The 25,840-nt window shown below is 54.1% G+C and overlaps 11 protein-coding genes across 11 annotated transcripts; 5 read left to right on the top strand and 6 right to left on the bottom strand.

The window, feature by feature from the left end:
- Window positions 1–46: 46 nt before the first annotated feature.
- Window positions 47–1,853, top strand: vps5 (Vacuolar protein sorting-associated protein vps5; the record flags this gene model as incomplete). Its single annotated transcript, XM_007810106.2, has 3 exons — window positions 47–565; window positions 649–1,632; window positions 1,698–1,853. The coding sequence occupies 3 exons, from the start codon at window positions 47–49 to the stop codon at window positions 1,851–1,853; spliced, it is 1,659 nt and encodes a 552-aa protein (XP_007808297.2).
- A 368-nt stretch (window positions 1,854–2,221) lies between these two features.
- On the bottom strand, window positions 2,222–2,695 carry J3458_018986 (mitochondrial 54S ribosomal protein bL31m; the record flags this gene model as incomplete). Its single annotated transcript, XM_007810105.1, has 1 exon — window positions 2,222–2,695. The coding sequence occupies one exon, from the start codon at window positions 2,693–2,695 to the stop codon at window positions 2,222–2,224; it is 474 nt and encodes a 157-aa protein (XP_007808296.1).
- A 270-nt stretch (window positions 2,696–2,965) lies between these two features.
- On the top strand, window positions 2,966–4,070 carry J3458_018985 (uncharacterized protein; the record flags this gene model as incomplete). The annotated part of the gene is made up of 2 exons (XM_007810104.2): window positions 2,966–3,362; window positions 3,421–4,070. The coding sequence occupies 2 exons, from the start codon at window positions 2,966–2,968 to the stop codon at window positions 4,068–4,070; spliced, it is 1,047 nt and encodes a 348-aa protein (XP_007808295.2).
- Window positions 4,071–5,168: 1,098 nt separating this feature from the next.
- Window positions 5,169–8,167, top strand: HSP82 (Hsp90 chaperone hsp82). The gene is made up of 3 exons (XM_007810103.2): window positions 5,169–5,412; window positions 5,697–5,982; window positions 6,058–8,167. The coding sequence occupies exons 2-3, from the start codon at window positions 5,725–5,727 to the stop codon at window positions 7,912–7,914; spliced, it is 2,115 nt and encodes a 704-aa protein (XP_007808294.1). The 5' UTR covers window positions 5,169–5,412; window positions 5,697–5,724; the 3' UTR covers window positions 7,915–8,167.
- Window positions 8,168–8,598: 431 nt separating this feature from the next.
- On the bottom strand, window positions 8,599–11,500 carry are2 (o-acyltransferase). The gene is made up of 2 exons (XM_066121345.1): window positions 10,478–11,500; window positions 8,599–10,381 (listed from the first exon to the last, which is right to left on the bottom strand). The coding sequence occupies exons 1-2, from the start codon at window positions 10,642–10,644 to the stop codon at window positions 8,752–8,754; spliced, it is 1,797 nt and encodes a 598-aa protein (XP_065973702.1). The 5' UTR covers window positions 10,645–11,500; the 3' UTR covers window positions 8,599–8,751.
- A 323-nt stretch (window positions 11,501–11,823) lies between these two features.
- On the bottom strand, window positions 11,824–12,636 carry J3458_018982 (uncharacterized protein; the record flags this gene model as incomplete). The annotated part of the gene is made up of 1 exon (XM_066121344.1): window positions 11,824–12,636. One exon carries the CDS (start codon window positions 12,634–12,636, stop codon window positions 11,824–11,826), a length of 813 nt encoding a protein of 270 aa, XP_065973701.1.
- A 175-nt stretch (window positions 12,637–12,811) lies between these two features.
- Window positions 12,812–14,176, bottom strand: J3458_018981 (uncharacterized protein; the record flags this gene model as incomplete). Its single annotated transcript, XM_007810101.2, has 2 exons — window positions 12,812–13,079; window positions 13,188–14,176. The coding sequence occupies 2 exons, from the start codon at window positions 14,174–14,176 to the stop codon at window positions 12,812–12,814; spliced, it is 1,257 nt and encodes a 418-aa protein (XP_007808292.2).
- A 4,036-nt stretch (window positions 14,177–18,212) lies between these two features.
- On the bottom strand, window positions 18,213–19,807 carry J3458_018980 (uncharacterized protein; the record flags this gene model as incomplete). The annotated part of the gene is made up of 2 exons (XM_007810100.2): window positions 18,213–19,493; window positions 19,568–19,807. 2 exons carry the CDS (start codon window positions 19,805–19,807, stop codon window positions 18,213–18,215), a joined length of 1,521 nt encoding a protein of 506 aa, XP_007808291.1.
- Window positions 19,808–20,786: 979 nt separating this feature from the next.
- J3458_018979 (uncharacterized protein) lies at window positions 20,787–22,134 on the top strand (the record flags this gene model as incomplete). Its single annotated transcript, XM_066121343.1, has 3 exons — window positions 20,787–21,114; window positions 21,202–21,578; window positions 21,666–22,134. Exons 1-3 carry the CDS (start codon window positions 21,028–21,030, stop codon window positions 22,132–22,134), a joined length of 933 nt encoding a protein of 310 aa, XP_065973700.1. The 5' UTR covers window positions 20,787–21,027.
- A 119-nt stretch (window positions 22,135–22,253) lies between these two features.
- On the top strand, window positions 22,254–22,607 carry J3458_018978 (uncharacterized protein; the record flags this gene model as incomplete). The annotated part of the gene is made up of 1 exon (XM_066121342.1): window positions 22,254–22,607. The coding sequence occupies one exon, from the start codon at window positions 22,254–22,256 to the stop codon at window positions 22,605–22,607; it is 354 nt and encodes a 117-aa protein (XP_065973699.1).
- Window positions 22,608–24,043: 1,436 nt separating this feature from the next.
- On the bottom strand, window positions 24,044–25,108 carry J3458_018977 (uncharacterized protein; the record flags this gene model as incomplete). The annotated part of the gene is made up of 3 exons (XM_007810099.1): window positions 24,044–24,574; window positions 24,640–24,875; window positions 24,955–25,108. The coding sequence occupies 3 exons, from the start codon at window positions 25,106–25,108 to the stop codon at window positions 24,044–24,046; spliced, it is 921 nt and encodes a 306-aa protein (XP_007808290.1).
- Between the last annotated feature and the right edge of the window lie 732 nt (window positions 25,109–25,840).

Here is a 25,840-nt window from a genome sequence, read left to right as displayed (position 1 = left end):
GTGCCAACCCAGTACCGCCCCTCCCACCGGCAAAATTGAATCAACCATGGACGTCGAGGAGTCGCCATGGGCCGACTCAGGTCACAGCTCACAGCAGACGGGCCCTCCCAGCTCCCAGCCCGCAGGTTCGCAAGCTACATCTGCGGCACCTCGGCCGTCGCGCGGGCCACGGCGCCTCGTCGCTCAGCCTACCCGCCTTGAAGCTGTGGAAGATCCTTTGGGTCCTCTGAGTGCCTCAGCCGATGATAATGACGGAACGTCCGATGCCCCGCCGGCGCCGCCGCAGAAGGAGCAGATAGTGATTCGAACTACGATGCCTCAACAGCAGCAACCCCGACGACCGATTGACCCTCACCATGTGAATGACGATGATTTCAAAAGCCCTGCAAGTCCGAGGGCACCGCCTCCAGTGGACGCTGCCAGACCGAGCAGTGTCCAAAGCAGCACACAGCCCAGTGTCAGCATCGAGCAGGCTTCCAAGCCTTCCTTCCATATCACCGTTGGTGACCCGGTCAAAATTGGTGACTTGACGAGCTCACACATAGTTTATTCTGTCAGAACAAAGGTTAGTTTAGGATTGGCCCAATATTGGGTAGTAGTCCAAGGCCCTAAGCGTTTATGCTGACTCTGAACACTCGGGTTTTACAGACTACTTCTCGAGCTTATAAGCAGCCCGAATTCGAGGTCAAGCGACGATATCGCGATTTTCTCTGGCTATATAATACCCTGCACACGAACAATCCCGGCTGCATCGTCCCACCACCACCTGAAAAGCAAGCAGTTGGTCGATTTGATAGCAATTTTGTCGAGGCTCGGCGAGCTGCGTTGGAGAAGATGCTAAACAAGACTGCTGCTCACCCTACCCTGCAACATGACGCTGACCTCAAGTTGTTCCTCGAGAGTGAGGCATTCAATGCCGATATTAAGCACCGGGAGCACAAGGAACCTATTCCAACCGAAAGCAAGGGTGTGTTTGGCTCTCTGGGTATCAGTGTGGGCCGCGGAGACAAGTTTGTTGAACAAGATGACTGGTTCCACGACCGCAAGGTCTACCTTGATGCTTTGGAGAACCAGCTCAAGGGACTTCTGAAGGCCATGGAAACAATGGTTGGGCAGCGCAAGATGATGGCTGAGGCGGCCGGTGACTTTTCAGCTTCCCTTCATGCTCTCTCCACCGTTGAACTGTCGCCAACCTTGTCCGGACCTCTGGATGCCTTGTCCGAACTGCAACTCACGATTCGGGATGTGTACGACCGACAAGCCCAGCAGGATGTGCTCACTTTTGGAATCATTATCGAAGAATATATCCGCCTCATTGGATCTGTGAAGCAGGCCTTTGGCCAACGTCAGAAGGGATTCTACGCCTGGCACGCCGCCGAGTCTGAGCTTCAAAAGAAGAAGAGCACCCAGGACAAGTTGCTTCGACAGGGAAAGAGCCAGCAGGATCGCCTGAACCAGATGAATGCCGAGGTTGGCGAGGCGGAGAAAAAGGTGCATCAAGCAAGATTGCTCTTCGAGGATATGGGTAGATTACTGAAAACCGAGATTGATCGCTTTGAGAAAGAAAAGGTGGAGGATTTCAAGAGCGGAGTGGAAACATTTCTTGAGAGTGCAGTCGAAGCACAAAAGGAGGTAAGAGGCGCCAACATTCAGCCTTGACCCTTTGGATTCTCAATCATTTTCTAACGTCTTGGTAGCTGATTGAGAAGTGGGAGACGTTTCTGATGCAACTGGACGCCGAGGATGATGAGTCGGTCTTCTATCGACCGCCGGTATACCAACAGCAGTCGAAGCCACCTGGTGACACAGCAATTGACAGGGCCAGGGCAAGGATGGATGAGGATTCTGACTAAGATAATAATAATATCTCAGTAGCGACTAGTTTCTTGTCAACAAACACTCTTGTCACATTAACAAGTTTGTCACATTAACAACTTTCCGGGAACCATGTGGAATAGGAGTCGGAATTATGCTTTGATTGCACAATCCAGAGACGTCTTTTACTTTTCTCATCATACAAGCTGGGCGGGCTGGTTATTGTACATATTGAGAACATCTGCATTTCAATCAATGCCATTGTTGAAGCCCACTGTCCCCTATTCCGAATTGTCTGGCCGTCTTCCCCTCAGCAACTGTTGCTTCTCATCCATCTACAAAAGTTTAAAAGGTCATTTAGGCGCCCGTCCCTCGGCATTCCGTCGCCTCTGAATACATTCCGAGATTACTTCCTCCTCGTGGGCGCCTTCTTCGGTCCCGAATCCTTCATAGCACTCGTATCCTGTGGAGCATATCCTGTAATTAAATCCGCAAACACATCGTCACTGGCCTCGCTCGCCGCAGCAGGGGCTTCGCCCTCGTCCGACTGAGCAGTGGCATCAAACGCGCGACCGAATCGCTCACGAAAAGCAGCTAGTTTCCCGGCTTCATCTAATTCGACATTTCGGAGGGACTTCTCGCTCGGTTGCCACAGGAGAGTGTTGCGGGTATCTTTTGAAGCGCGATAAATGGGATTGGGGGAAGTAGTGCGCATGGTGTAGGTCGAGCCGTCGGAGAGGGTAACAAGCTGGGTAAAGGTGTACGGCCGTCGGGGACGAGGAATGAATGTTGCGTGGCGGACTTGAATGGCTAGATTTGTAGGGTGTATTCTGGAGGATTTGGCGTGTATGATGGTTGTTCTTGAGGGCGCGAGGGCCATTGTGGAAGTGATTTTCCCCATCATGAGGAATTTGCCCCCCCGCGCAATTGTGACCCTTGTTCTCGTAAGTGCCGTTGAGAGATGGGCGGTGGTGGAATATCAGTCTATATGAAGTTGCAGGTGTGATGATGGTGACGGTCCCTGAGCTTCTGGTGGTTCTCGCAAAATTTCCGGGCCGCTGCCACATCCACCCGCATACCTGGACATCCGGCAGAAGCATGCTCTTATCGATAAAGAGTAGTCTTACCCATTTTCCCTGTGAACGAGCACATGCGTCCAAATATGCGTCCAAACTTGCCCAACCCAGATTCCTTCCGCCGTCCTTTTCCAGCAAACGCGATTGTACGGCTTTTGGGGCACGCAATCGCACTTGAACAGCACCATGAGCTGCATGACACAATGAAGAATACGTGCAGAAAGTTGCGCAAGGTTCCAGTGGGGCGGTTGTGTGGAGGATTATCATGGAGAGAGAGCTGCTGCGCTCGGCAGTCGACGATTGTGGAGGGTAGGAGGAAATATTTCTTGATGCCGTTTCTCAAGGGTGTTCATGATACATTTATGGGAGCAATTGAGATGGGCGGGTGGATAACTGGTCGACAGCCGCTGCCCTTGCGCCCTCGAGCAGGGGAATCTGGGGGGCAAGAGTCAAGGACGGCGCAATCCAGTCGTGAGTTTCTTGACAAGCGCTGATCGTGTATGGTCCTGGGCTAATGACTGCTGCCCAGGCTCAATACAAAGACACTTTCAGACATTAGCGTCGCATCAAACGTGGAAGGTCTCTTCACCAAAAGCGCCAACGGCAAACCCGGATGCCGAAACGACCCTCTCCGAACAACTCCGCTCCGTTTTCCGACTTCTCACAAACCCCATCGTCGTATGCACGGCGACTCACAACGGCACGCCTCGGGCCATGACCATGTCATCATTTACGTCGTTGACTTTATCTCCCACGCCTCTCGTGTCGTTCAACATTGCCACGCCAAGCCGGACCCTCGACGCAATCACGTCCAGCAAGGAGTTTAACATCCACGTTCTAGCAAGCGATGAAAGCGGCGCGGCAGTCGCTGATCATTTTACACGGGGTAATATGGACGGTGTGTTTGACACCATGGAAGGGGCAACATATACGGTGGACAAATGCCAGCATGGAAGGAGTTCGGCGCCGCTGCTGAAAGGAGAGGGCGTTTTGAGAGTACTCCGGTGCAAGCTGTTACCAGATGGAGCTACAGGAGGCCTGGTCCGTGTACGAGACCACGTTATCGTTTTGGGGGAGGTTGTTGAGATGATACCCGGGAATAAGACAAAAGAATTTGGGCTCGCATATGCGGATAGAAGATATAGACAGGTCGGAGGCGTCATTGAGAATGCGCGCTGACCATTTGCGCTTTGTTCCGTTTGCGGTTTGTTTGCATCAGGGGCCGCCTTTGTCTGGAGCTTTTGGGACGAGAGGGCCCATGTACTATATTGGGAGCAAATGGATTGTGAATCATCCGAGTGGGAAACGAATAAAGTCAATACATTCAGCCTTTGCTGTACGTCAGCTGTAGCAAACAGTGCCATGCGAACGGCTGTGGGGTAGACTAGCAGCAGGCAAGAGCTAATAGAGAAAGCTCTGTTGATGCAAGTCGGCACGATTAGTCGGTCAATCAGGGTAGTTGAGCATTGGTGTCTCTTTGAGTGGGCTGACACTTTGAGCACAGGCCGAGACCGCTCGCCGCCGTTTGTCCCTTCGACCAACATTGAACGACATGAAACCTTGGAATGTCGTGGAAATTGAATTTGCATCAAATTGTTTGACAAGTACAAGTTCAATGGCATGGCCACAATCACCAGTCTAGGCACTATCATTTGGAATTGCCTGCTTGCCTGCCAATCTGCCAGCCACTTGGCAGGGTTTGCCCGGCATGGCGCGAGGCTGCGAAAAGTTCCAAGTGCAGGACCCGTAGAGGCGACTTTTACGGGGGTGGCCTGGGCCTATGAGGAACCAGTCAAGAGCTGGCGCAGCGGAAGGGGGAGCCGCACGCGCTCGCAGCCTCGCCACAGGGACCCTTCAGCCTTGGGGGCTACATGGCTTCCAAGATTAGATTTTTTTTAATATTTTTTTTTTTAAAAAAGGCATAATTTGACCTCAGTTCATCGGCATCATGATGCAACTTCAGGCCATCCCATTCTCTTCGCGAAAGCTCTAGAACTGTAAGTGGCTATTCTTTGACAGCGGTCAAGAGAAATTGTGGGGCTCCCCGTTGGCCTGCCGCCTAGCAATGATCTGAAGGGCTGCCTAGGAGACTATTCTCAGCGCTGGAGCTGGCTGCACTTGGTGGGCCTGTGGACACCTGGCGGCTGCTGCTAGAAGACTCCAGTAGAAGCCCACCAGGCCATTCCAGCAACCGCAACTGCAGCCGCACCCTGCACGCCCGGCAGCAATGACCCGCAGCCAATCAGCGCGGGGCAATGTCGTTGCTGTGGAAAGGCACAGCCGTAGAATCTCATGGAATCTCGACTTTCTGGAGCCGGAGCAAGCACCAGCACCACCTTGAGCAGCCCTTTTCTATTTCTTCACTCTCTGCTTCCCCTCGAACTCTTTAATTTTTTCTTCCCATCTCCCTCCATACTCTCGCATTCCTCCAAACATTACCAAATCTTAATTAGCCCATTGAGACTTTGTGTTCTCCCTTGGAGCTTTGAAGAATTCCCTTTCCTTTATACCAAGCGTCTAGGTAAGCTTCATTGTCCTGCCTTCCCCGCCACCTTGCCTCGCTCGTTTTTTTCCTTTTTTCTTCCTTTTAGCCTGCTTTTACCGGACAGGCCTTCCTAGATCAGAGAAGCAGGTTAAAGCTTTTGTTTGCCATCAATTATTTCATATCGAAGTAAATTGAAACTTTTCCTCAAAAGCTTGCAACCGCTTTGCTGTCTCTCCTCCCTCCCAAGCACCTTGACGGCGCCTTTGACTCACCATTTTGCGAAGTCTTGTTGACCACTAAAACTAACCTTGGTCTGTCAGACAATTCCTCCTTTAGATACCCATCACAATGTCTGAGACTTTCGAGTTCCAGGCTGAGATCTCTCAGCTTCTCTCCCTCATCATCAACACTGTCTACTCCAACAAAGAAATCTTCTTGCGAGAACTTGTTTCCAATGCCTCCGATGCATTGGACAAGATCCGCTACAAGGCCCTGTCCGACCCTTCCCAGCTCGACTCTGGAAAGGACTTGCGCATTGATATCATCCCCAACAAAGAGGCCAAGACCTTGACCATCCGGGATACCGGTATTGGTATGACCAAGGCTGTAAGTTGAAAATCTCCTCCCTCCCCCTTTGCTATTCTAAGATGGTGAGCTTGGTGGCTAACAATTCTTGAATAGGACCTCGTCAACAACCTGGGTACCATTGCCCGCTCCGGTACCAAGCAGTTCATGGAGGCTTTGACAGCTGGTGCTGATGTTTCCATGATTGGTCAGTTTGGTGTTGGTTTCTACTCCGCTTACCTCGTTGCCGACAAGGTCACTGTTGTCTCCAAGAACAACGATGACGAGCAGTACATCTGGGAGTCGAGCGCCGGTGGTACCTTCAGCATTACCGCTGACACCGAGGGCAAGCAGCTCGGCCGCGGTACCTCCATTATCCTCCACCTCAAGGACGAGCAGGCTGAATACCTGAATGAGAGCAAGATCAAGGAGGTCATCAAGAAGCACTCCGAGTTCATCTCCTACCCCATCTACCTCCACGTCCAGAAGGAGATTGAGAAGGAGGTCCCTGATGAGGATGCCGAGGCTGAGGAAGCCAAGGAGGAGGAGGGTGACGACAAGAAGCCTCGTATTGAGGAGGTGGATGACGAGGACGAGGAGAAGGAAAAGAAAAAGAAGACCAAGAAGGTCAAGGAGACCACCATTGAGGAGGAAGAGCTCAACAAGCAGAAGCCCATCTGGACTCGCAATCCCCAGGACATCACTCAGGAGGAGTATGCTTCATTTTACAAGTCTCTTTCCAACGACTGGGAGGACCACCTTGCCGTCAAGCACTTCTCCGTCGAGGGTCAGCTCGAGTTCCGTGCCATCCTCTTCGTCCCCAAGCGTGCTCCCTTTGATCTCTTTGAGACCAAGAAGACCAAGAACAACATCAAGCTCTATGTCCGTCGTGTCTTCATCACTGACGACGCTACTGAGCTCATCCCTGAGTGGCTCAGCTTCGTCAAGGGTGTCGTCGACTCTGAGGATCTTCCTCTCAACCTGTCTCGTGAGACCCTCCAGCAGAACAAGATCATGAAGGTCATCAAGAAGAACATTGTCAAGAAGTCTCTTGAGCTCTTCCAGGAGATTGCCGAGGACAAGGAACAGTTTGACAAGTTCTACAGTGCCTTCTCCAAGAACTTGAAGCTCGGTATCCACGAGGACTCTCAGAACCGCCAGCAGCTTGCCAAGCTTCTGCGCTTCAACTCAACCAAGTCTGGTGACGAGATGACGTCTCTGTCCGACTACGTCACTCGCATGCCTGAGCACCAGAAGAACATGTACTACATCACTGGCGAGTCCATCAAGGCCGTCTCCAAGTCTCCTTTCCTTGACACTCTCAAGGAGAAGGGTTTCGAGGTTCTCTTCCTCGTCGACCCCATTGATGAGTACGCCATGACTCAGCTCAAGGAGTTTGAGGAGAAGAAGCTCGTTGATATCACCAAGGACTTCGAACTCGAGGAGACTGACGAGGAGAAGAAGGCTCGCGAGGAGGAGGAGAAGGAGTACGAGAGCCTGGCCAAGAGCCTCAAGAACGTTCTCGGCGAGAAGGTTGAGAAGGTTGTTGTCAGCCACAAGCTCGGCCTCTCCCCCTGCGCTATCCGAACCGGCCAGTTTGGTTGGTCTGCCAACATGGAGCGTATTATGAAGGCCCAGGCCCTCCGTGACACCTCCATGTCCAGCTACATGTCCTCCAAGAAGACATTTGAGATCTCCCCCAAGTCTCCCATCATCAAGGAGCTTAAGAAGAAGGTTGAGGCTGACGGCGAGAACGATCGTACCGTCAAGTCCATTGTCCAGCTTCTGTTCGAGACCTCCCTGCTCGTGTCTGGCTTCACCATTGAGGAGCCTGCTGGCTTCGCTGAGCGCATTCACAAGCTCGTCCAGCTCGGCCTCAACATTGAGGAGGACGACTCTGCCCCTGCTGAAGCTCCCGCTGAAGCTGCCCCTGCCGCCGAGACTGGCGACAGCGCCATGGAGGAGGTTGACTAAACAAATTCTTCACACAATGTATACTGGCACAGAAGTTAGAAAAGTTTTCACGGAGTTGGACGGTGTTTTAGAGCAAACAGACTCTGGAACGTGCACATGGTTTTTGAAATTTTTTGTTTCTTTGCGTGCGCAAATTGATGCTTTGCTTGGCCATAATTCCCGGGCGATCTTCCCATTTGGGATGAAGCCGGGTGTACTTTACCAGCTAGCTATGATTATGAGGTAGACGGATGAATGAAATGGCATAAATAATCGTTTCTTTTGGTTGACTCGTGAAGATGTGACTGATGTAATCTCGTGACTACCTACTACGTACAGGACGTGTTCGGATAGTATCTATCCGATGCCGCTCTCCGGATGGATGGAAGAATGCGAGATACAGGCAAGCACGGCATGGAATTATAATTTCTCGATGCAAGGGCTTTGAAGGCTCGAGCGAGATGTGCTACTTACTGATGCTATCCTCTGATGGCTTATGGTGATGGGCGTTATTATAACCGCCGTTTGCGACTGAGGATGCAATGAATGAATAGGATAGTAAGAAGGTGCAGCATTTTGGCTGATGGTAGCCCCACTTTCAATTCACACGAGAGTACAGATACTAGTAGCTCTTTGCAACACTACGACAACAACTTGACGTGGCTCGTGACGCTTGACTAGACATGGTTACGGCAACTAAAATGATGGGGTATCTCGTCGAGTGATGGCCAAATAAAAAAAAAAGTAAATGGCATGCATGACCGTTTGTGACTGAGACCACAGTGCACGCGACGGGTAATTTGTGGATAAATACAAACAAATTATACAAGCACGTAAAGAGCACATATCTGATTCGTGTTAGCCGTGGGAAAGCAAGCATATTATTATTCGCAACGGGGCAGAGACAGAGACAGACACAGACACACACACAGAGAGAGAGAGGGGAGCAAAACGTACCAGGCTCAGGCCCAGAATCATGGAGCACCAGAAGCAGACGTTATTCAGCGTCTTCCTGCCCCTGATGCACCTCGTGCGCTGCAGCATGACAATGGGCAGCTGCAGCATCTGGCAGATGAAGCCGTAGCCGCGGATCTTCTTGGTGATGCAGGCCATGACGACCTCGTGCATGGCGGCGGAGATGAGGAAGGTGATGACGGTGGCGAGCATCTTGCCCGTGTGCGGGCGCGAGGCGCTGTAGACGTGGCGGCGCAGAAAGGAGTAGACGGGGACGTTCCACTCGCGCGAAAACTCCATCCAGTCGGTCGAGTTCCACCAGTCGGCGTAAAAGTGACGGTCGGCGAAGCGGGTGATTTCGGCAAAGGCGCCGAGGACGTACTCGAAGATGACGAGGAAGACGAGCAGGAAGGTGAGCATGAAGGGGAACAGGAGCCACGAGATGGACTCGGCGAGGATGAGGAGGGCCTCCGGGGCGGACACGGGCGAGGGGGCGCTGAGGCGGCGCTGGGCGTCAACGAGCACGGGCAGGATGAACTCCTCCGAGGTGACGGTGAGGAGGAAGATGCAGCCAAAGGTGGCAATGGTCTTGGCGACGAGCGAGGTCCAGTTTATGCGCGGCGTGCGCGGGTACTCGAGCTCGTAGCAGAGGGTCGGGCAGAAGAGGTAGTCGATGTAGTTGGCCCAGGTGAGGTTGCGCGGGTACGTCGTGTTGCCCATGGGGGAGGTGAGTTCGCGGGCGAGGGCCTCGCGGAGGGATTCGATGTCGGCGGGGTGCGTCGTGTGATGGAGACGGTGCTGCTGCCTGGTGAGCTCGGGGGGCGATGATGATGGGCTGTTGTTCTGGGACGAGGGGATGCCCGAGATGCTGCCGCGGCGGAGGTTGGCGGTGGGATAGACGTAGGCCGGGCTGGTGTCGGCCTTGTCGCCAGGCGAATCCAGCGACCGCAGACGCTTCTCCGTCTCGGACAGGTGGCCGTTGTAGAAGGCGTACGAGTGCATCTTCATGAGCATGACCATGGTGTGCAGCAGCAGGAAGACCTGGGCGGTCCACGTCCACTCGAGCACAAAGGGCACGGCGATCCAGAGGGCCAGCCACAGCACCTGGTAGATGCTCTGGATGGCCATGCCGCCCTTTGCCCAGGTCAGGGCGGCGCCCGCGGGGGCTCTCCTGAAGATGGCGTGCAGCGGCAGGCCGACGAGCGACGTGGCCACCATGAGGAAGTCGGCGATGGCCAGGTGCCACAGCTTGACGGTGAAGAGGCTCCATATCTGGATGCGGAGGGGGTAGCCCGTGTCCCGCATGTTGCGCAGCATGGTGGTGATGCCCATGATGGCCAGCCCGATCCAGAACAGGTTGAAGAAGCCGTGGAAGTCGCGGTAGTCGCTCTCCGGGTCAAAGTGCGACACGCGCGAGGCGTACTCGATGGTCGGGAAGATGCGCCGCCTCTGCTCGGCGCGGGCGAGCTTGCGCGCTGACGAGAGCGACTTTGCCGACGGGGGCGCGTTTTCCGGCACGGGCGTGGAGCGGCCGCTATCGTTGGTCAGGTCAGGTCAGTCAGCGGTCTTGCTGTCAAAAGATCTTGGTCATTCATGGTGTTTGCTGCCCATGTCTGGAAGCACGACTCACCTCGTCAACCCGCTTGCTGGCGCGCTCTCGCTCACCACCCCAGCATGAGCGTCGCTCCCGCCGGACAGGGTCCGCGTAACTTGCGTACGGAGGCCCTTTCGTGGTCGGGGCCGCAGGATGTGCTCGTGCTCGTGGCCATTGGCCATGACGTCCGAGGATGAGCCCATGGTGTTTTTTTTTTTTTAAGACAATATGTCTCGACGCTAATCAAGGAAAGAAGCCCGCTCGGCGCCAACAATCCAAGACGCATCCACCAAACCACTCCACAATGAGGGAAAATTCAGGAGGGGAAAAAAAAAGGCAGCAATTTATCATTAAAAAGGACGAAGAAAATGAGAACAAAAGCCTAGGGCGGAAGTAGCCAACTAATATACCAGGACAAAGGCGCTACGTCAGCAAGCTTACTTTGCAGCCCAGGAGATGGCTTCGGGAACGCCCCACGTCGTGCGTTGTCCGGCTTGGCACGCTGCTCACTGCGAGTAATACAAATGGCCTGGTAGAAGGAATTCTGCGACATGGCGACATGCCGACATGCGACATGCCGACATGCCGAGGTAAAAATGGCAACGTGTTCTCCGGCAATCGCAGCTACAGCAGCATGATATATTGAACGGAGAGGGAGGGGGGAGAAGGATGTTCGTGTGCTGAGCCTTGTCAGGGCTGTCAAACTGTCGAGACGGACCACACCCCCCCTCGTTCGTATTCGGATAGCAAGCCTAGCAATTGCTTGCGCTCGATAAGCTGGCCTGGGACCGGACGCTGTTCCGTCGGTCGGAAAATAGAGTTTCTGCCACAGCGCGGGAATGGCGAGCAAAAGGATGAACCGACCTGGGGTACCTACTTGAGTAGGTCGGTGGACAAAATGGTAGGCGGAATGCGGAATGCGGAATGCTTTCATGGCATGTAGCAGCTACCGCATTGCACCACCTGCTCTTCATCTAGCACGGCAATTCTTGGTCATGCTGTATATCTCGAGACTGCTCGTCGCTCAATGTAAAGAACAACCAATCTATTCACCATTACCCTCTGTATCAAACTCTACCAATACAAGAAGCCGCAAACCGGGCTCCCACGCAAATGCCACGCAACTAACAAACACACCCAAAATCAAGCCAAGCAAAGTCGCCATCGCGCCGAGTTCCATGCATTGTCGCCCGCAAAATCATGTAAGCAAGTAAACAACGTAAACCAGTCTCCGTAGAAATGCCAGTCAGTTAGTATAGTAGTACAGGTGTGATCCCCTTGTCATCGTCTATATCGTGCCACAGCATTCGTCCTCTACTCATGCTGAACGCAAGACATGCATGTTCAGCACAAAAGCATAATAAGACCCCATGGGGAACTAATCAGGCAACCTGGGCGTCGACTTGGCCAAGGGCCAGCCCTGCCGGTTCACACGGTCTGCGTTCGTCCATTCCTGCAGCTGTCTTTGTCTCCTTGGTAAATCTGGTGTGTACGGTGAAGCTCCACGGCATGTTTAGCCACCACTCGCCGTCTAGAGCTTGGAGATATGTTCGCCACCATTGGGCATTCTGACTCCCAACGAAAATCATGTAGCTGCAGCCCTCCTCATGCAGTTTGATGGCAAACTGTTGCAAACCCTCTTGAGCCAGCAACCGTCGCTCTTCTTGTCGTTGGTTTTCTAGCTCGTCAGCTTGCATCCCCGGATCCACCACGCTGTCAACCTCCCTCACAATGTGCAACGTCTGTCGCAGCGAATCTACAGTACGCGGAAACAAGCGTTGTAGTGGGCCACCGTGACTCGATCGTGTGTGTTTGCTTCGCGGAGACACTGAGACAGCCCCAGAAATGAGATTGCGCTTGCCAAAGTCTTTGGCCTTGTAGTAATGCACCTCGTCAATGAGATTGGTGTTGAGCCACATATTGATCATCTTGTCCAGCGTCCCATTCAGGTCGGAGCCGGCCTGGTCTAAATCACTGGCGTATACGATTCTGAATGTCATGAGCTTGTACTCGAGCTCCAAAAGGTGCAACTGAAGCCGCAATATTGGCTCATCCCCCGAGCCAAGACTGTCTGCGAACCTTGATGATGGTTTTATCCAAATCCCGCTTCGGGAACTCTTCATCGAGATGTTGGACGTGGTTATTGTCGACTCGTGCGACTTGGCCGAAGGCGATGGACTGACTCCGCGTAGCATGCTGTCGGTCCTGTGCACGTCGCGCGCGTAATTGACGCAGAGGAAGAAGTCCTGGTATGTCCGTTCTGGGAGACTGGTGGGCTGCTGCCGCAGAGACTCCCTCGCTCGCTGAGCCGCCACGTGAAAGTCGAGGCACTCAATGAGCAACTTGTCGTAAAAGGCTTCTACGTAGGCTTCAACTGTCTTCCAGTGAACATAAGTACCACATGGCCGAGACGTTCGAAATACCATATCGGAGAAATATGTGTGCCAAGTTGGTTGCGGGACCAGACCGGTTGTATGCCGATAGACATGCATTGAGCACAACATTTTCAACCTGATGCCGAGAAAGAACTTCGGCAACGGCTTCAGCTTGGGCAAGTTGCGTCTGAGGGATGGAAAACTCTGAAGCACTGGGTCTGTGCTGCCTTGCGAACAACAACCAGGGAACCGCTACGCCGGACCTAAGCCATGCCGGTTAGCAAGTAGACCCGAGCTTAATTGGGTTGAAAGTGAGGAAACAGTATGATCAACAGGAGGGAGTGAAGTGCACAGGGGACATAGCCACGCACTCATTACGCATAAGTCGCCCGTGGAGGTCAAAGTGAACCAGGTTAAACTCGACTTTTTGCTTGGCTCGTATGCCCAAATGACGGTCTAGTTCTTCGAGGCTACCTGGTCGCACAATTTCCAGGGTGAGGCGGCTTCGGAGCCTCTTTTGAAGATTCATAAGTGGCCATTGTGCCAAGTCTGGCTCCGGGTCTCGTTCGGCGCCGGTGCGGGAAAAGTCGCGGGCAATAACCAGCAAAATCTTGAAGGTGGCGTTGGGATCTGCTTGAATTCCTGCTAGCCGCTGGCCGTCTGGCCGTGGCGGTTGAAGCAATCGACGAGCCGGGAAGTCGCTGACCCGCGTCACGCGCAAGCGCAATTTGGGCAGACGTGCTATCTCTACGGACTCTAGTAGCTCCCACGCCAGGCAGTGAATGCCGCCGGCAGCATTGCCAACGGCGTGGTAGTCGTGATGCTCAACCACATAGATCTGAGCTTCAGAATCGCCGGTTTTGAAGAAACTTGTCTGGTTATCCAGCTGGTCGAACAGTAGCCTGCCGTACTCTTCAATTCGCTTCTCTGCCAGGGCTATTGCATCCAAACCCTCCTGGTCGGGGATCAGGTTCTGAGAGCCCCAACGGGGTCTGTCGGAGCTTCGCAAGTACTGCTCAAAGACTCCCTTGTAGTCAACTTGGCGAAACGGGTCCTCGATATCTGCCAAGGTCGGGGCGTTGTTGTTGACACGAATCGAGACTCGCCATTTGCGCTTCCTGACAGCGGGGTTGCTGCCTTTACCATTGGACGAGGTGGTCGTAGACTCGGCTTCGAGCTCATGGGGCCGCGACGGATAGGAGCGTATGTAAATCACACTCATCTCCCGGGCCTGGTTGCTGGCAAGGGTATGTGGTCTCTTTCTGCGTAGATTGACTGCATATTCTGGCAGATTCGGCAGCTGTCGCGTGCTCAACTTGCGCTTCCTGAGTATTTTGGGGGAGAGAAAGTATTGGGCCATATACAGTAACTCGGTCCTGAGAATCAGGGCATGTTTTAGCAGGCACAATGTACTCAGTACGCGGTGCGCATACGATACCGTGCAGAACAGAGAACAGAGCACTGTTTGCTGGACGGCGCTCAAAAGGAGGGGAAACTGACCTGGGGGTGGTAACTGGTTTGGTGCGTCTTGGCTGGGAGAGTCGAGTCAGGTCTTATTTGCGAGCAAAGAAAGAACAGTTCTGGTCTGTAGGAACAGAGGGAAGAGAGCTGAAGTGCAAGACCGGGGTTCACTGCTTAAGTGGCCTCAGGGCCTCCAGCCGGCAGCTGTTGAGCCTCCGGATAGATGCTGACTGCCTGTTCAGGACCCGAGTATCCAGGTGCTTGAGTAAACGCCTGGGTTGGTGAGTGGCAGGAAGTACCTAGGTACTGGAGCAAGTACTGAAGCGTCCAATGTTGCCAGGGTGCGCAGTGTCTGGTGGCTGTTCAACTGGGGAAACGGCAGGTGCGATGCAGCACCGTTGACTTGAGCGCAATGTCCAGATGGCCTGCGGACGTCGATATGCTCAGCCTGCTCAGCGCGCAAGGAATCACAACTTTAGAAGCCCGCCGTTAGAAGACGTTGGACGTTGGACAATGGACGGGAGCTTGAATTGTTGTGGAGAGTCCAATTGAGACCAAGGCCGTACCCACGTTGGTACTTGCTGCGCCGGCTATCTATGTGTGTGCCGTATGTAGAACGCGGGCCGGCACTCAGCGCTTGGCAACTTGGCAAACCCGCAATTGCAGAACTGGCTCCAGCGCAAGGACCAGTTGACGTGAAGTCAGTCAGTGGTGGCGCAGGTGACTGGCGGGGAGCTGGCGGGAAGCGCCCGGGAGGCTTGCGGCAAGCCGAGAAGGAGGGGGGGGAAGAGGGGGCAGGAAACGATTCAAGATGGCCCGGGAAACTGTGGATTCGCACGCGCGAGGCGCATGCAGGCCGTGTGAGATGTGTAAGATTGAGAGATGTGTGAGATGGATGATGAGTGGGGATCCTCTTTGTCTGGCTGGTCTGTGTGCGGCGCCAATGTATTCAAAGACCTTTGGCTCGACGAGGCTGTCAAGTAATGTAGTTAACTAGTTATTGATGTTTTTAGAAGTCCGTGTCTGGTGTGATATTCCCACGCAGAGGCGGACAAGGGTCCCTTCAAATATGCAAGGGGGGGTGAGCCGCATGGATCAATTAATATAATTGGGATACTGGTGTCAGCGGCAGTTGAAGGCGACACAAGCAGAACAAAGAATGCACGCGCACACCACCCCATGCTGGTTCGAGGCAACATTGAACATTGAGACGGGCCACTTGATCTGGCAAATGGGTCGCTGCTAGGGCACCGCAGGGCCACAAGCTCTGTCTGGTGCAACAGGAAGCCTCTAGACGAGAATCACATCCAGCCTCGCACCGGGTCTGGCATTCCAGCGTCTCGCGGAAATGTACAGGCACGACATGACGCCATGACGGGGTGACGACGAGAATCGGCCAGAGCCTCACTCGCTTTCTTGCTCGCCAGGCATCCAAAATTAACCGGTGCGTGGTTGGGAGCAAAGATTGAATCGACTCTTGGTTGACATTCAGAGTCATTTGGCCAAAGCGTCGCTCCTTCTCCCGGTGCTTCGCGTCTCGTCTCGTCCCGTACTGTGTCCGCGCCTCACTTCACTTCCCACACACACAGCTTGCGATGCCGGACTTTGCTGTCGCTCTCATCGTTGCCCGCCGGTGGTGCGTACAAGGTAGGTTTTTCAAATATTCGCCATCTACCTCCCTGGGTAGGTCCAGGTGGGTAGCGCAGGCCGCGGGCTGCAGCACCACGGAAGACCTTGTGCAATCTTCTCGACGTCCACGGCACAAACAACCCGTTGCATATGTACATCACCTGCTGACGGTCAATACAGCCCAGCAGTTCCTTGGCCTACGTATGCGAAAGCAACCTACTTGAGCCGCATGGCCCTTGATGCTACCGAACTCGACCATGTGTGCCAGACGCCGTCCTCAAGGTCGCACCGCTAGTCCCGGGTTGCAGCCTGCAGCTGTTGTCTTACAGTCATAGCCTCAGCCCTGCCATCACAGGACCTACACTCATGTCGTCACACCAAGGCACCAACTTCTCTCGTGTCTGATTTGCCTCGCCGAGCCATGAGCCGCGTCGCCCTTTGATGGTTCCTTTGGGGGGTGCGCCGCCATCAGTTTGCTTGTCGGTATCGCACCAAGGCGTCGTCCTCTTCAAAGTGGCGTCGAGTTGACGATTCACTCATAAAAGCTGAAGACGTGGCCTTGGGACATTTGGCTCAGACCAGGCAATGGCGTGGTTGTGCCCATGTACGACCTTGAGACGTCCTGCTTTGGTGTGGTTCACGACTCGCCGACCATCGAAGCTATTTCGCACTCGACAAGGCCGGGGTACAAGATGAAGATGAAAACAACTTTCACCGTTGAAACACGACACGACACGCCACCAACGGTTATTATTCGCCATATTACCTATATAGGCAAGTGAGATTGTCGCTGCGACAAGTCTTAGCTCTGTCCGTGGAGGTTTGTGGCGTATTCTTCACGACGATGTCAAGTCCATTTTGGCAGCTGTGGCATTCATTGCTGGCACCATTTCTCAATCGAGAAATTGCGTGCAACGCGCCCGGCTGGACTGGCGCAAACAACATGAGTGTCTGGTTGCACGAACGTTTATCTTCATGACTGGTATAGTCGGTGTCTTTCCCAAAGAGCAGCTCGACTCTTTCCGCCACACCCACTCCTCCTTCGTAGGTGTTGATGGAAGCGTTACCGAATTTGACCAAGGAAAAGTATGCTAGGGCTCATGAAGTCAGTTTTATGTATTCCCTCGCGATACAAACATCGGTACAAGTATAGCTGCACTCTCTCTGCGACCGTTGACTTGGTCACGGATTTCAGAACCTCGTTGAGGAAGGCTGTAAATCTCCCGCCTCGCCTTTTGCATGGAGCGAAGGGCTGCCAACTCCATAGCCTCTTCTCCTCAAATAGTATACAACTGAGCAAGGGGCAATGACAGCCTCGACAGCCTCGATTCTCATCTGACCAACGCGTCTACGAGCTCCAAATCCCGGCCCCAAATTCGCCGCCCTCACCAGGGCAATGATTCTATATACGGCATTGGTGAGCTATATACGGCTGTACAAGCTTTGGCTGCCAAATTTGTGTCTTGTAGGCTTTGGCAAAGACTCCCTGAGAAATAAGCGCACACGGCACCAGACCGCTACAGCGTCCTGCAGGTGGCGGCAAATGCCACAGACACACGGAGGCTATTCTCTCACCTTCACCTCACCTTCACATCACTACCACACCACAACGGCAGCTGGAAGAACGAGCTTCTACGAGCTTCTACGACTCTCTTCGGTCTCTCGCCCTAGCTTCTATTCTAGTTGAGATCTCGAGCATCATCATTTTCCTTCGCTAGCCTACATCAGTGCATGTCCGCAATATGGACGCCCCCAGCATGCCTAGTAAAGAGTTTGTTGATAGGTGTGGGCAGATACATGACAACATCAGAGCCGTTTCTTTACCCACACATTAGTACGAAATCTATGAGCTTGATTCTTTGGGAATAAGTAAGACGTGCTGCTAATCAGCGGAACACAGGCCCCCAATAAATACTGATAACCTCACAATCTACAACTGTTCCCACACAGCTGCCGGCATGAACACGTTCGCTAATGATATTGCCAAGTTATGCGACCGTGTCTTAACCGCGACATCCGTACTGCACCTATTCAACAAATTGGACAGGAAGGGGAGGCATGAGAGTTTACCCCGGCTATCGAGTATACGAAAGACGGGTCAACGTTGAGAGACCTACAGGCTCGACAGGATGAGCCAGGTGAAGCAGCAGAGTAAAGGGAAAATAAGATCAACCTCAAAAAGTACAGATTGGCCAAGAGGTCGCAAACTCCCAGTGACCAAAAAGACGACGACTCGTGGTATATATTACGCTATGCAATTATATGGATAAACCAAGACATGAATTCCATTCAAATCGCCGCCACATCTACTCCTCTGTGACCAATTTGCTAGGTCGTTGCTGCGCTCCTGACGTAACCTTTGCCTCGTCATCCGTTGTTGTGGTCTTGGAGACTGTCAACACAGTCGGCAACACGATGACCAAGGAACCGATACACATGCCCCAGTTCATCCCAAACTGGCTCATCGGAGCCACCTTCTGGGCATTGATACGCCATGCCATGGCACCGCCGGCAGCTTGCAGAGACTTGTAAGCCCCGACGAGCACGGCGGCGCGGGCCGAGCTGTTGGATTCGGTGCCAATGAGCCAGTAGGCGTAGCCTTGCCACAGGGCGTCGTAGGCGCCGTAGAAGATGTACAGGAAAATGGGACCGGTAGAGATGCCTCCCTCCTTAAAGTCAGCGTCCTGGCGGTGGCCAGCGGCCAGGCGGGCGTCCTGCCACTTCTGGAACTCATAGCCTCCCCCCCAGATGGCCATGCCGGTCACGAAGACGGTGGCCCAGCCGAGCCTGGCACGCGTAGGGCGGTCGAAGCAGGGGAGATCGAGGAGCAGGCCGATCAAGAGGCCGCCGAGCATCTGGGCCATCCAGTACAGGGCGCCGTTGAGGGAGCGGGTGCGGATGTTGAAGGTCTCGCCGTTGACCTGGTTCTGCTGGTAGCTGTAAAAGACGTTGGCGGAGAAGAAGAGCGGCAGCATGCAGAGGACGCGCCACTTGGCAATGGTCTTGATGGCCGTCATGGCGGTTCCCCCCAGGGTGTGCTTCTCCGTCTCGACGGCCTTGTTCAGCTGGGCCAGGCGGATGCGAGAGGGCGAGCAGATGAAGACGCCGAGGGTCCAGCCGAACAGCATGATGGCCATGAGGGCAACGTAGGTCGAGTCCGAGACGGTGCCAGACGTGGAGTCGTAGTTGAGGCCGAACGAGGCCAGGGAGCCGATGCCGCCGCCGAGGTTGAAGATGGTCCAGAAGACGGCAATGGCGCGGCCCTTTTGCGCCTCGTCGACGTACGTGGTCATGATGGCGCCCTGGACGATCCAGACAAAGGACGAGCCGATGCCGGCGACGGCGCCGGACCCAATGACAAAGGCGCCGTTGCCCGTGTGGTTGAAGTGGAGGAGCGAGCCGCTGTACAGCGCATACGTCCAGCCGGCCATGAGAAAGCTGATGCGCGGTCCGAGGATGGAGAAGACGGGGCCGGCGACGGTCAGGGCTGTTGCTGCGGTGGCCGAGAGCAGAGCGACGGTGGCATTGGCGGCGACGGTCGAATCAACTTGTCCCGAGCCGCCGAGTCCCGTGAGCGCATTGTACATCTACGAGGTTTCAGCATTGTCAGTCCGCCATTCCCGAGGAGTGTCACAGGCTCGCGGCAGAGGGGAAAACGCACCCCAGGCATGCAGAAGCAGATAAAGGAGATCAACAGGATCTGCGTCCACGGATGAGAGTAAAAGCGAACAATCCTGGAGGGATGCGGCCGCAAACCCGCCGTCTTCGGCTCCTCGGGGGGCATGGCCCGTTCCGTGGCATCGACATTCCGAGTCGCGGTGTTGTTGTCTGCGTCATGAACGGCCGAGGGCTTGTGGTTGTCGGCTGAAGCTACTCGATCCGCCTCGTGTGACTGTGCCATTGCGAATCTGCGGAGGAGGGGTAAAAAAAGAGGGCACAGCTACTGCGCGATTCTGGGGAAAGGGGGCGAGAAGACACAAAAAAAAGAAAACTTTTTTCCCAGGGCGAGCACGGGAGCGGCCCCCCAAAATCTTGGGGTTACAATGGATCATATATCAAGGCGCCGACAATCTAAACAGGGGATCTTGCATATCAGAAGCCCTGGCATGGCCCCCAAGCTTGGCAAGAAGCTTGGCAAACTTGGGAAGTTGGGCTTGGCATTTCAAAGTCGTTGCCGACAGGCCGTTGGAATGGGCGCACCTGTCTGCAAATCCTCACACGTTACATGGTGGCGCTCAACTCCACAGCCAGGTCGACTGGCTTGGTTGCCAAGAGGAGACTGGGGGCAGGCTTGTTCATGTATGTTTGGTCTTGACTCGTGACCGGGTCCTTTTTGGCCAAAAAAGACCTTTTGCCGTGGATGGGCGCTCGTGTGGTGAGGATTCCTCTTTGCCGCCCTCTCCCACCCTCTTCTCTCCCACGGGGGAAATGGAGTCCAGAGGGCGAGGTTGCGGGGTGCGTTTTGAAGGGGGGGAGGGGGCCGGGAATTGTCATTCTATTTCGGTGAAGTGCCTTTGCCGGCGGCCGTGATGTAATAATACAAGGTTGTGAAGGTTGAAAGGCTGCTCTCGCGGAACGGAGCAATCGTGTCCGTAAATGGCAGTTTTGACGGCCGCCACGTCCGCCACGTCCGCCACACCCGCCTTGCCGCCGTCACTGTTTGTCTCTTGTGGCATCTTCGGACTGAGAGCAGTGCGCACTGAATGCGAAGCATCACATACTCGTAGCGTGGATGAGTAGGGCTCCAGACCGTCGGGGTTCGTCTGGGTTTGGCTGTAAATTGTCCATCATATCTCGAGTCACTTGTGCGATTATTTTATTTTAGGTTACTTTATTTTTCTGGAGCCCAATTACGTTACGGCTTGTGACTTTAAAAAAGATGACGGACCAATTAGCCGGCCTTCAAACCGAGACGAGAGACCCGCAGGCCGACTCGCTGATTGGAATCGCCTCTTCTGGACGGACGCCCTATGTCCTGGGCGGACTGGAAACGTCCGGAGGGCCGGCGGCGTCACCGCGGGCGTTGTTTGCGTCGAGCCGTCGGCGGTGGCAAGCGAGGGCAATGCCCATCATCTCATTGCGGCCGTGACGGGACCCGAGGCCGTGACGGGCGGCACGCGGATGAAGGCCGGGACGGCAACCAAGCTGATTCTCAACATGCTGAGTACCGGCATCATGGTCAAGCTGGGCAAGACGCATGGCAATCTCGTGGGTCTGCACTTGTTGTCGTTCCCGGCACACTTGCAAAATTGCCTATTTTGGAAGGTATGACAAGAAACTGACCTATGAGACCAGATGGTGGATCTGCGAGCAACCAACGTCAAGCTACAGCAGCGCGCAAGGAACATCTTGAGGTTCATTGGAGGCCCGACCTGCACGCAGTCTTATGAGGAGCTTGGCCGGATCCTGCATGAGTGCCGCGGTAGCGTCAAACTCGCTGCTGCCACCGTTGTGTTGAGTGTGCCGATTGCCGACGCGGAAGCACGTCTCCGGCGGCACCAGGGCGTTCTCGCAAGGGTATTTGAAGAGCATGAGAGCCAGCAAGTGGCCAGGGACAGAGCACAGGGTGACGCGCTTGTTCTCTGTGTAGACGCCGGCGGCACGAGCTGCAAGGCCGTCATCATGTCCGGGGATGGTGTTTCTGGGTGCGGTGCAGCAGGGCCGTGCAACGTGTAAGTGAGCATGCGCATGCTTTGGCAATCGACGTTGCGGTATAACTGCCCGCCTGGCTAAGTCTTCTCCGGGTTGTCTCGCTGTAGATCGAGCATTGGGCTGGACGCTGCCATCGCCTCCATGTCACAGGCTATCCAAGACGCGGCAGACGACTGCCCCGTGACCAAGGGTCGCAAGTTTGGCAACATCACCTTCCAATCAGTGTGGTTTGGCATCGCTGGATATGAGCGGCCAGCTCTCGCGCAGGCAGTCAATAACGCAGTCTACGAGCTTGTCAAAACGCCGCCTGGGACGCGGCCAAGAATCACCGCCGACACCGACCTGTTGTCCGCCTCCATGTCTGCGGAACAGGACATCGACTCCATCATGGTCCTTGTTTCTGGCACCGGCTCCATCGGCATCAGCTTCAGACGAACCGAGCTGGGCTTCCAACGCACCGCGCGTGTCGGCGGATGGGGCCATTTGCTGGGCGACGACGGCTCAGGCTACAGCATCGGACGAGAGGCTCTTCGCAGGGCCCCTGCGAGCAACAGATGTTTGTCGGATGACCCATGATGGGGGAACTGCTTCCCCGGCTCCGTCTCTGTCTCCGCTACCACAGGCCATCTACGGGCACTTCAGGGATCAATATCCCACCAGTAGCCCCGACCATCTATCTCCTCAGCGCCATCGTCATGCCCTTCTCCCGGCTTGGCCCGGCAGGAAATGCCTCTTTGGGCACGACGAAGCGCATTGCCGGGGTTGCCAAGATTGTTTTATCAATGGCCGCAACGGGCAATGACGAGGCAAAGAGCATCGTAGCCGGCGGGACTGCGAGTTTAGCTGAGCTGGCGACACTGTTGGCAAGGGGCCAGGGCATTGACGCGTCGGGATGTGGACTCGTCTTGGCAGGCGGCCTGATGCAGAACGAGCTATATAGAGACGCTTTATCCGATGCTGTCAAGAAGCAGCTTGGGAAATTTGGGCAGAGTGCCACCGTGAAGCAGCCGGCTTTTGATGCCGCCAAGTTGCTCTTGAAGGGATTGTAAGGCCGCCTTTATATTCGACGTTGGGCTCAATGCCTATTTTACCTGGGAAATTAGACAATACAGGCATTTCCAATAAGAATCGAAAAAAGGAAAGATTTTATCCTATCCAACGGAGATGACATAAAAAACCTCCAAGATGCCACAGACACACCCCAAGTAGCACATATACGCACATACAAGGGGCGGTTTTGGTGTCCCGGCGCAAACCGCGATGCTCACAGATGGCCGTTGTAACGTTCGCCCAAGGTGGACTCGTCCCAAGTTAAAACTGCCACCCCTGCCTTGTATTGGCCTTTTTGTTCTTTGGATGTCTCGGCTGGGACTCCATCATCTCCACTGTTGTTCCACCGTGTGTCGAGAATATCTTCTTCTCCCGTATCGACTCCGCCGTTGCCCAGCTTTTTGCAAGGTGACATTGATGGAACTTTGTTTTCCCCCAGCGACTTCCATCAGCCGTTGCCCCGGAACGGACGGAAGGAGAGATACGGAGCAGTTGGGGTGTCCTTTGTGGTCATCTCCGGAGTGTCGAGTCGTGCGGATATTGGGGGATCTAGCCTGGGATGAGTGGCAAAAAGAAAAAGGTTGGGCAGGTCACCGATATAGATTTAAGTGGGAGCCGATCAGCGGTTTTCAATTACTCTTAAGCAAATCCGGAGGCTTGTATCGAACTGTAAGGCTAATCCTTCAATTAGCTGTTCTGTCTGCATGGAAGATCGACAGGGCCTGTTCCTGGATTGGCAGGTCATGAGACGAGCCATGGTGGAATCTCTCTGATAGAATTAGGTCCCTGAACAGGAAAGATAGCAGTGATACTTTTCTTTTTTTTTCCCGAGACACGCGACGAACCGAAATTGTCATTTGACGGAAGACGGGGCACATGGATGGTAGGCCGATGGGCAAAGAGGCTGTGCCGGCAACCGGGCCCCGTACTGTGAGTTTTCCATTATCAAAAGTTCTTTAGTCTGTGGCTATCAAGCCAGACACGGTGATTTCCGAGAAAGAAGGCACTTCTAGAACAAAATCGAGCACCCTCCTTCGATGTGCCGAGAGGCGTCGCATTGAGAAGGGTCAGCGGCTCCATCTTGGCACTGCACAGAACCAGATATTGGAGACACCGCCGACCACCCCTTGAAGGCTGCTATTGTGCGTGCTGCGGGCGAGGCCATTGATTATTTTGTACCGCTGAGGTGATTTGGAAAATTGTCTGCTTGCGTCCGACTCGCTCACTGTCGTACGGCCAACCTAGACAATGCTAGTCATGCTAGTCGTTCGAAGGTTGTGCGCTTCCCTCTTGGCGTTTGTTCACAGCCTAACATATACTTCGAGATAAGGCATTATCGCAGCGTCTCGTGAATGCACAAATGTAGCAATTTCCTGCAGTTCCAACGCCGTCGCTATGCATACACAGACCTAATCATGCACATGATGCCAGTCACCTAGTCTGTTTGGCCAGCAGTCCCTCCCTTGATTCCTTCCAAAATACCGGCCCATTGCCCGCTAGGTCGAACCTTGGCCACGTCAGAGAATCGATCACAGGCAATTTTGCGAATCAACAGGGTGTCCTTGGCCCTCTTCAAAGTCCTCCCCTCACCCACTGTGAGGTATTCTTCGAACCAAGTTTCTTCCAGCGAATCAAACGGCATAAACACCAGTTCGTTCGTGCGGCTGGGCAAGTCGTCGCCCCCGCTATTATTTAGCACACATGAAATCCACCGGCGGAATAGTTGTTCTCTGGTGTGTTGCGGGTGCGTGCGCGAATATAGAAGCGCCTGCGTGACATTCGTGTGAGCCATGGCGTCGAAGAGAAGCTCAAGAGCAACTGGGGACTTCAAAATTGGCTGCACCGAGTAGAAATACGACAAAGCGAGAGTATAGTCCTGGTCTGGCGCCTGCTTTATCAAGGCAATGATGATGTCGTCGGCGAAATCAGGATCTAATGACGGATGCGCGACGTATTCAATGGCTCTCTGCACCGTCATGTGAGCCAAAAACAAAAATCCTTACATCCTAGACGATATTCACGTAGTCTTACAGAATACTCCTCTCTATCCATGTGCCAGAGGCCTTTCATAAAGAGCTGGTAGTTAGCCGGCATGCCAGACAGGCTGGCAAAGCTCTCTGATACAAAAACCTCTTTGCTCGCATCGTCAAAATCGAGGAGGACGTAGTACAGCAGGGAGAATTTGTGGTGCATCGACATTCCCGCCCCGCAGATTTGCTGATGTAATTGTCGGAGGGCATGCTCAGTCTTTGGGGGATACACTTTGGCTGTTATGGGAAATGATGTCAGCCAAGTCATTCTTGAACAGAGCTCTTCGAGCTTCATATCCAACCCGATATGGCTCACCTTTGGGAATACCGAGCGCTCGCATCACTCGGTCAATGAATAAGACATCGTCGGCATTCTTGCGATGCGCTTCAATCTCGTGTTGCAGCCTGCGATCGTACGGGAGCTGAATTTCCGTGGGAAAGACATCGTGAAAGCTAGTATAGTTGAACATGGCTTCTGCTCCAGGTATGTCCAAGGGGCCCCGTGATGGTTTGTTTACTTGCAACCCGAGTTCTGTCCGAATATTGGAGTAGTTGAACCAGGCCATTTGGGTACTGGAACGAGACTCAAAACCAAGGCATCTTGACGCGCTGTCACGTGTGACAGTTTAGTCGCCGCAAGGGTGTGTGGCGTCGTGGCTGATGCACTGTGTGGTTACTGGCAGTTGCGGCTGCACTTGCATTGTTTACAAACGACCCTTTGGGACATTTCCAAACAATAGCTAGCAACGCGGGGCGACGACAGCCACTTGGGTAGATATCTAAACCTCGTTTCACCATCTTTTGCGCCGTGTCTACGCGATCGTTGCTGCGCCCAGTCAGGAAGTCCAGGAGACTTTCGAATTCTGCTACAAAGGGCACTTTTACCTTGCAATTTTCTCTCTCTCTTTTTTTTTTTTTTTGCCTCTACACGACACCTAGATATCTGCCGTTCCTCGTGCGGCTCCCACACAACGAAATGTCGGCCGCAGGACCAACGAGGCCGTCCAGACGCGCCGCGATGAGGCGGGCGGCTGTTATCGACTCCGATGACGAAGACGAAATCGGCAATACAACAAAGGTACGCGCTGATGAGGAAGCCGAATACACTCCTGAAGCTTCGAGGACAACTCGGCGTCAAACTCGCGGTGGGCGGTTGTCTGCTGCACCACGAAGATCGCGCGTCAAGAAGCAATCCATCGCAT

This window comes from Metarhizium acridum (genome assembly GCF_019434415.1).
Source record: "Metarhizium acridum strain ARSEF 324 chromosome Unknown scaffold_555, whole genome shotgun sequence".
Lineage (NCBI taxonomy): Eukaryota > Fungi > Ascomycota > Sordariomycetes > Hypocreales > Clavicipitaceae > Metarhizium > Metarhizium acridum.
This window is presented reverse-complemented; position numbering and strand designations above follow the sequence as displayed.

Coding starts and splice junctions, on each gene's coding strand:
- are2 (XM_066121345.1), bottom strand. CDS start 10,644: ATGGGCTCATCCTCGGACGTCATGGCCAATGGCCACGAGCACGAGCAC. Junction 10,382..10,477: donor CCAGCAAGCGGGTTGACGAG/GTGAGTCGTGCT, acceptor GACCAACGATAG/CGGCCGCTCCACGCCCGTGC.
- HSP82 (XM_007810103.2), top strand. CDS start 5,725: ATGTCTGAGACTTTCGAGTTCCAGGCTGAGATCTCTCAGCTTCTCTCC. Junction 5,983..6,057: donor GTATTGGTATGACCAAGGCT/GTAAGTTGAAAA, acceptor ATTCTTGAATAG/GACCTCGTCAACAACCTGGG.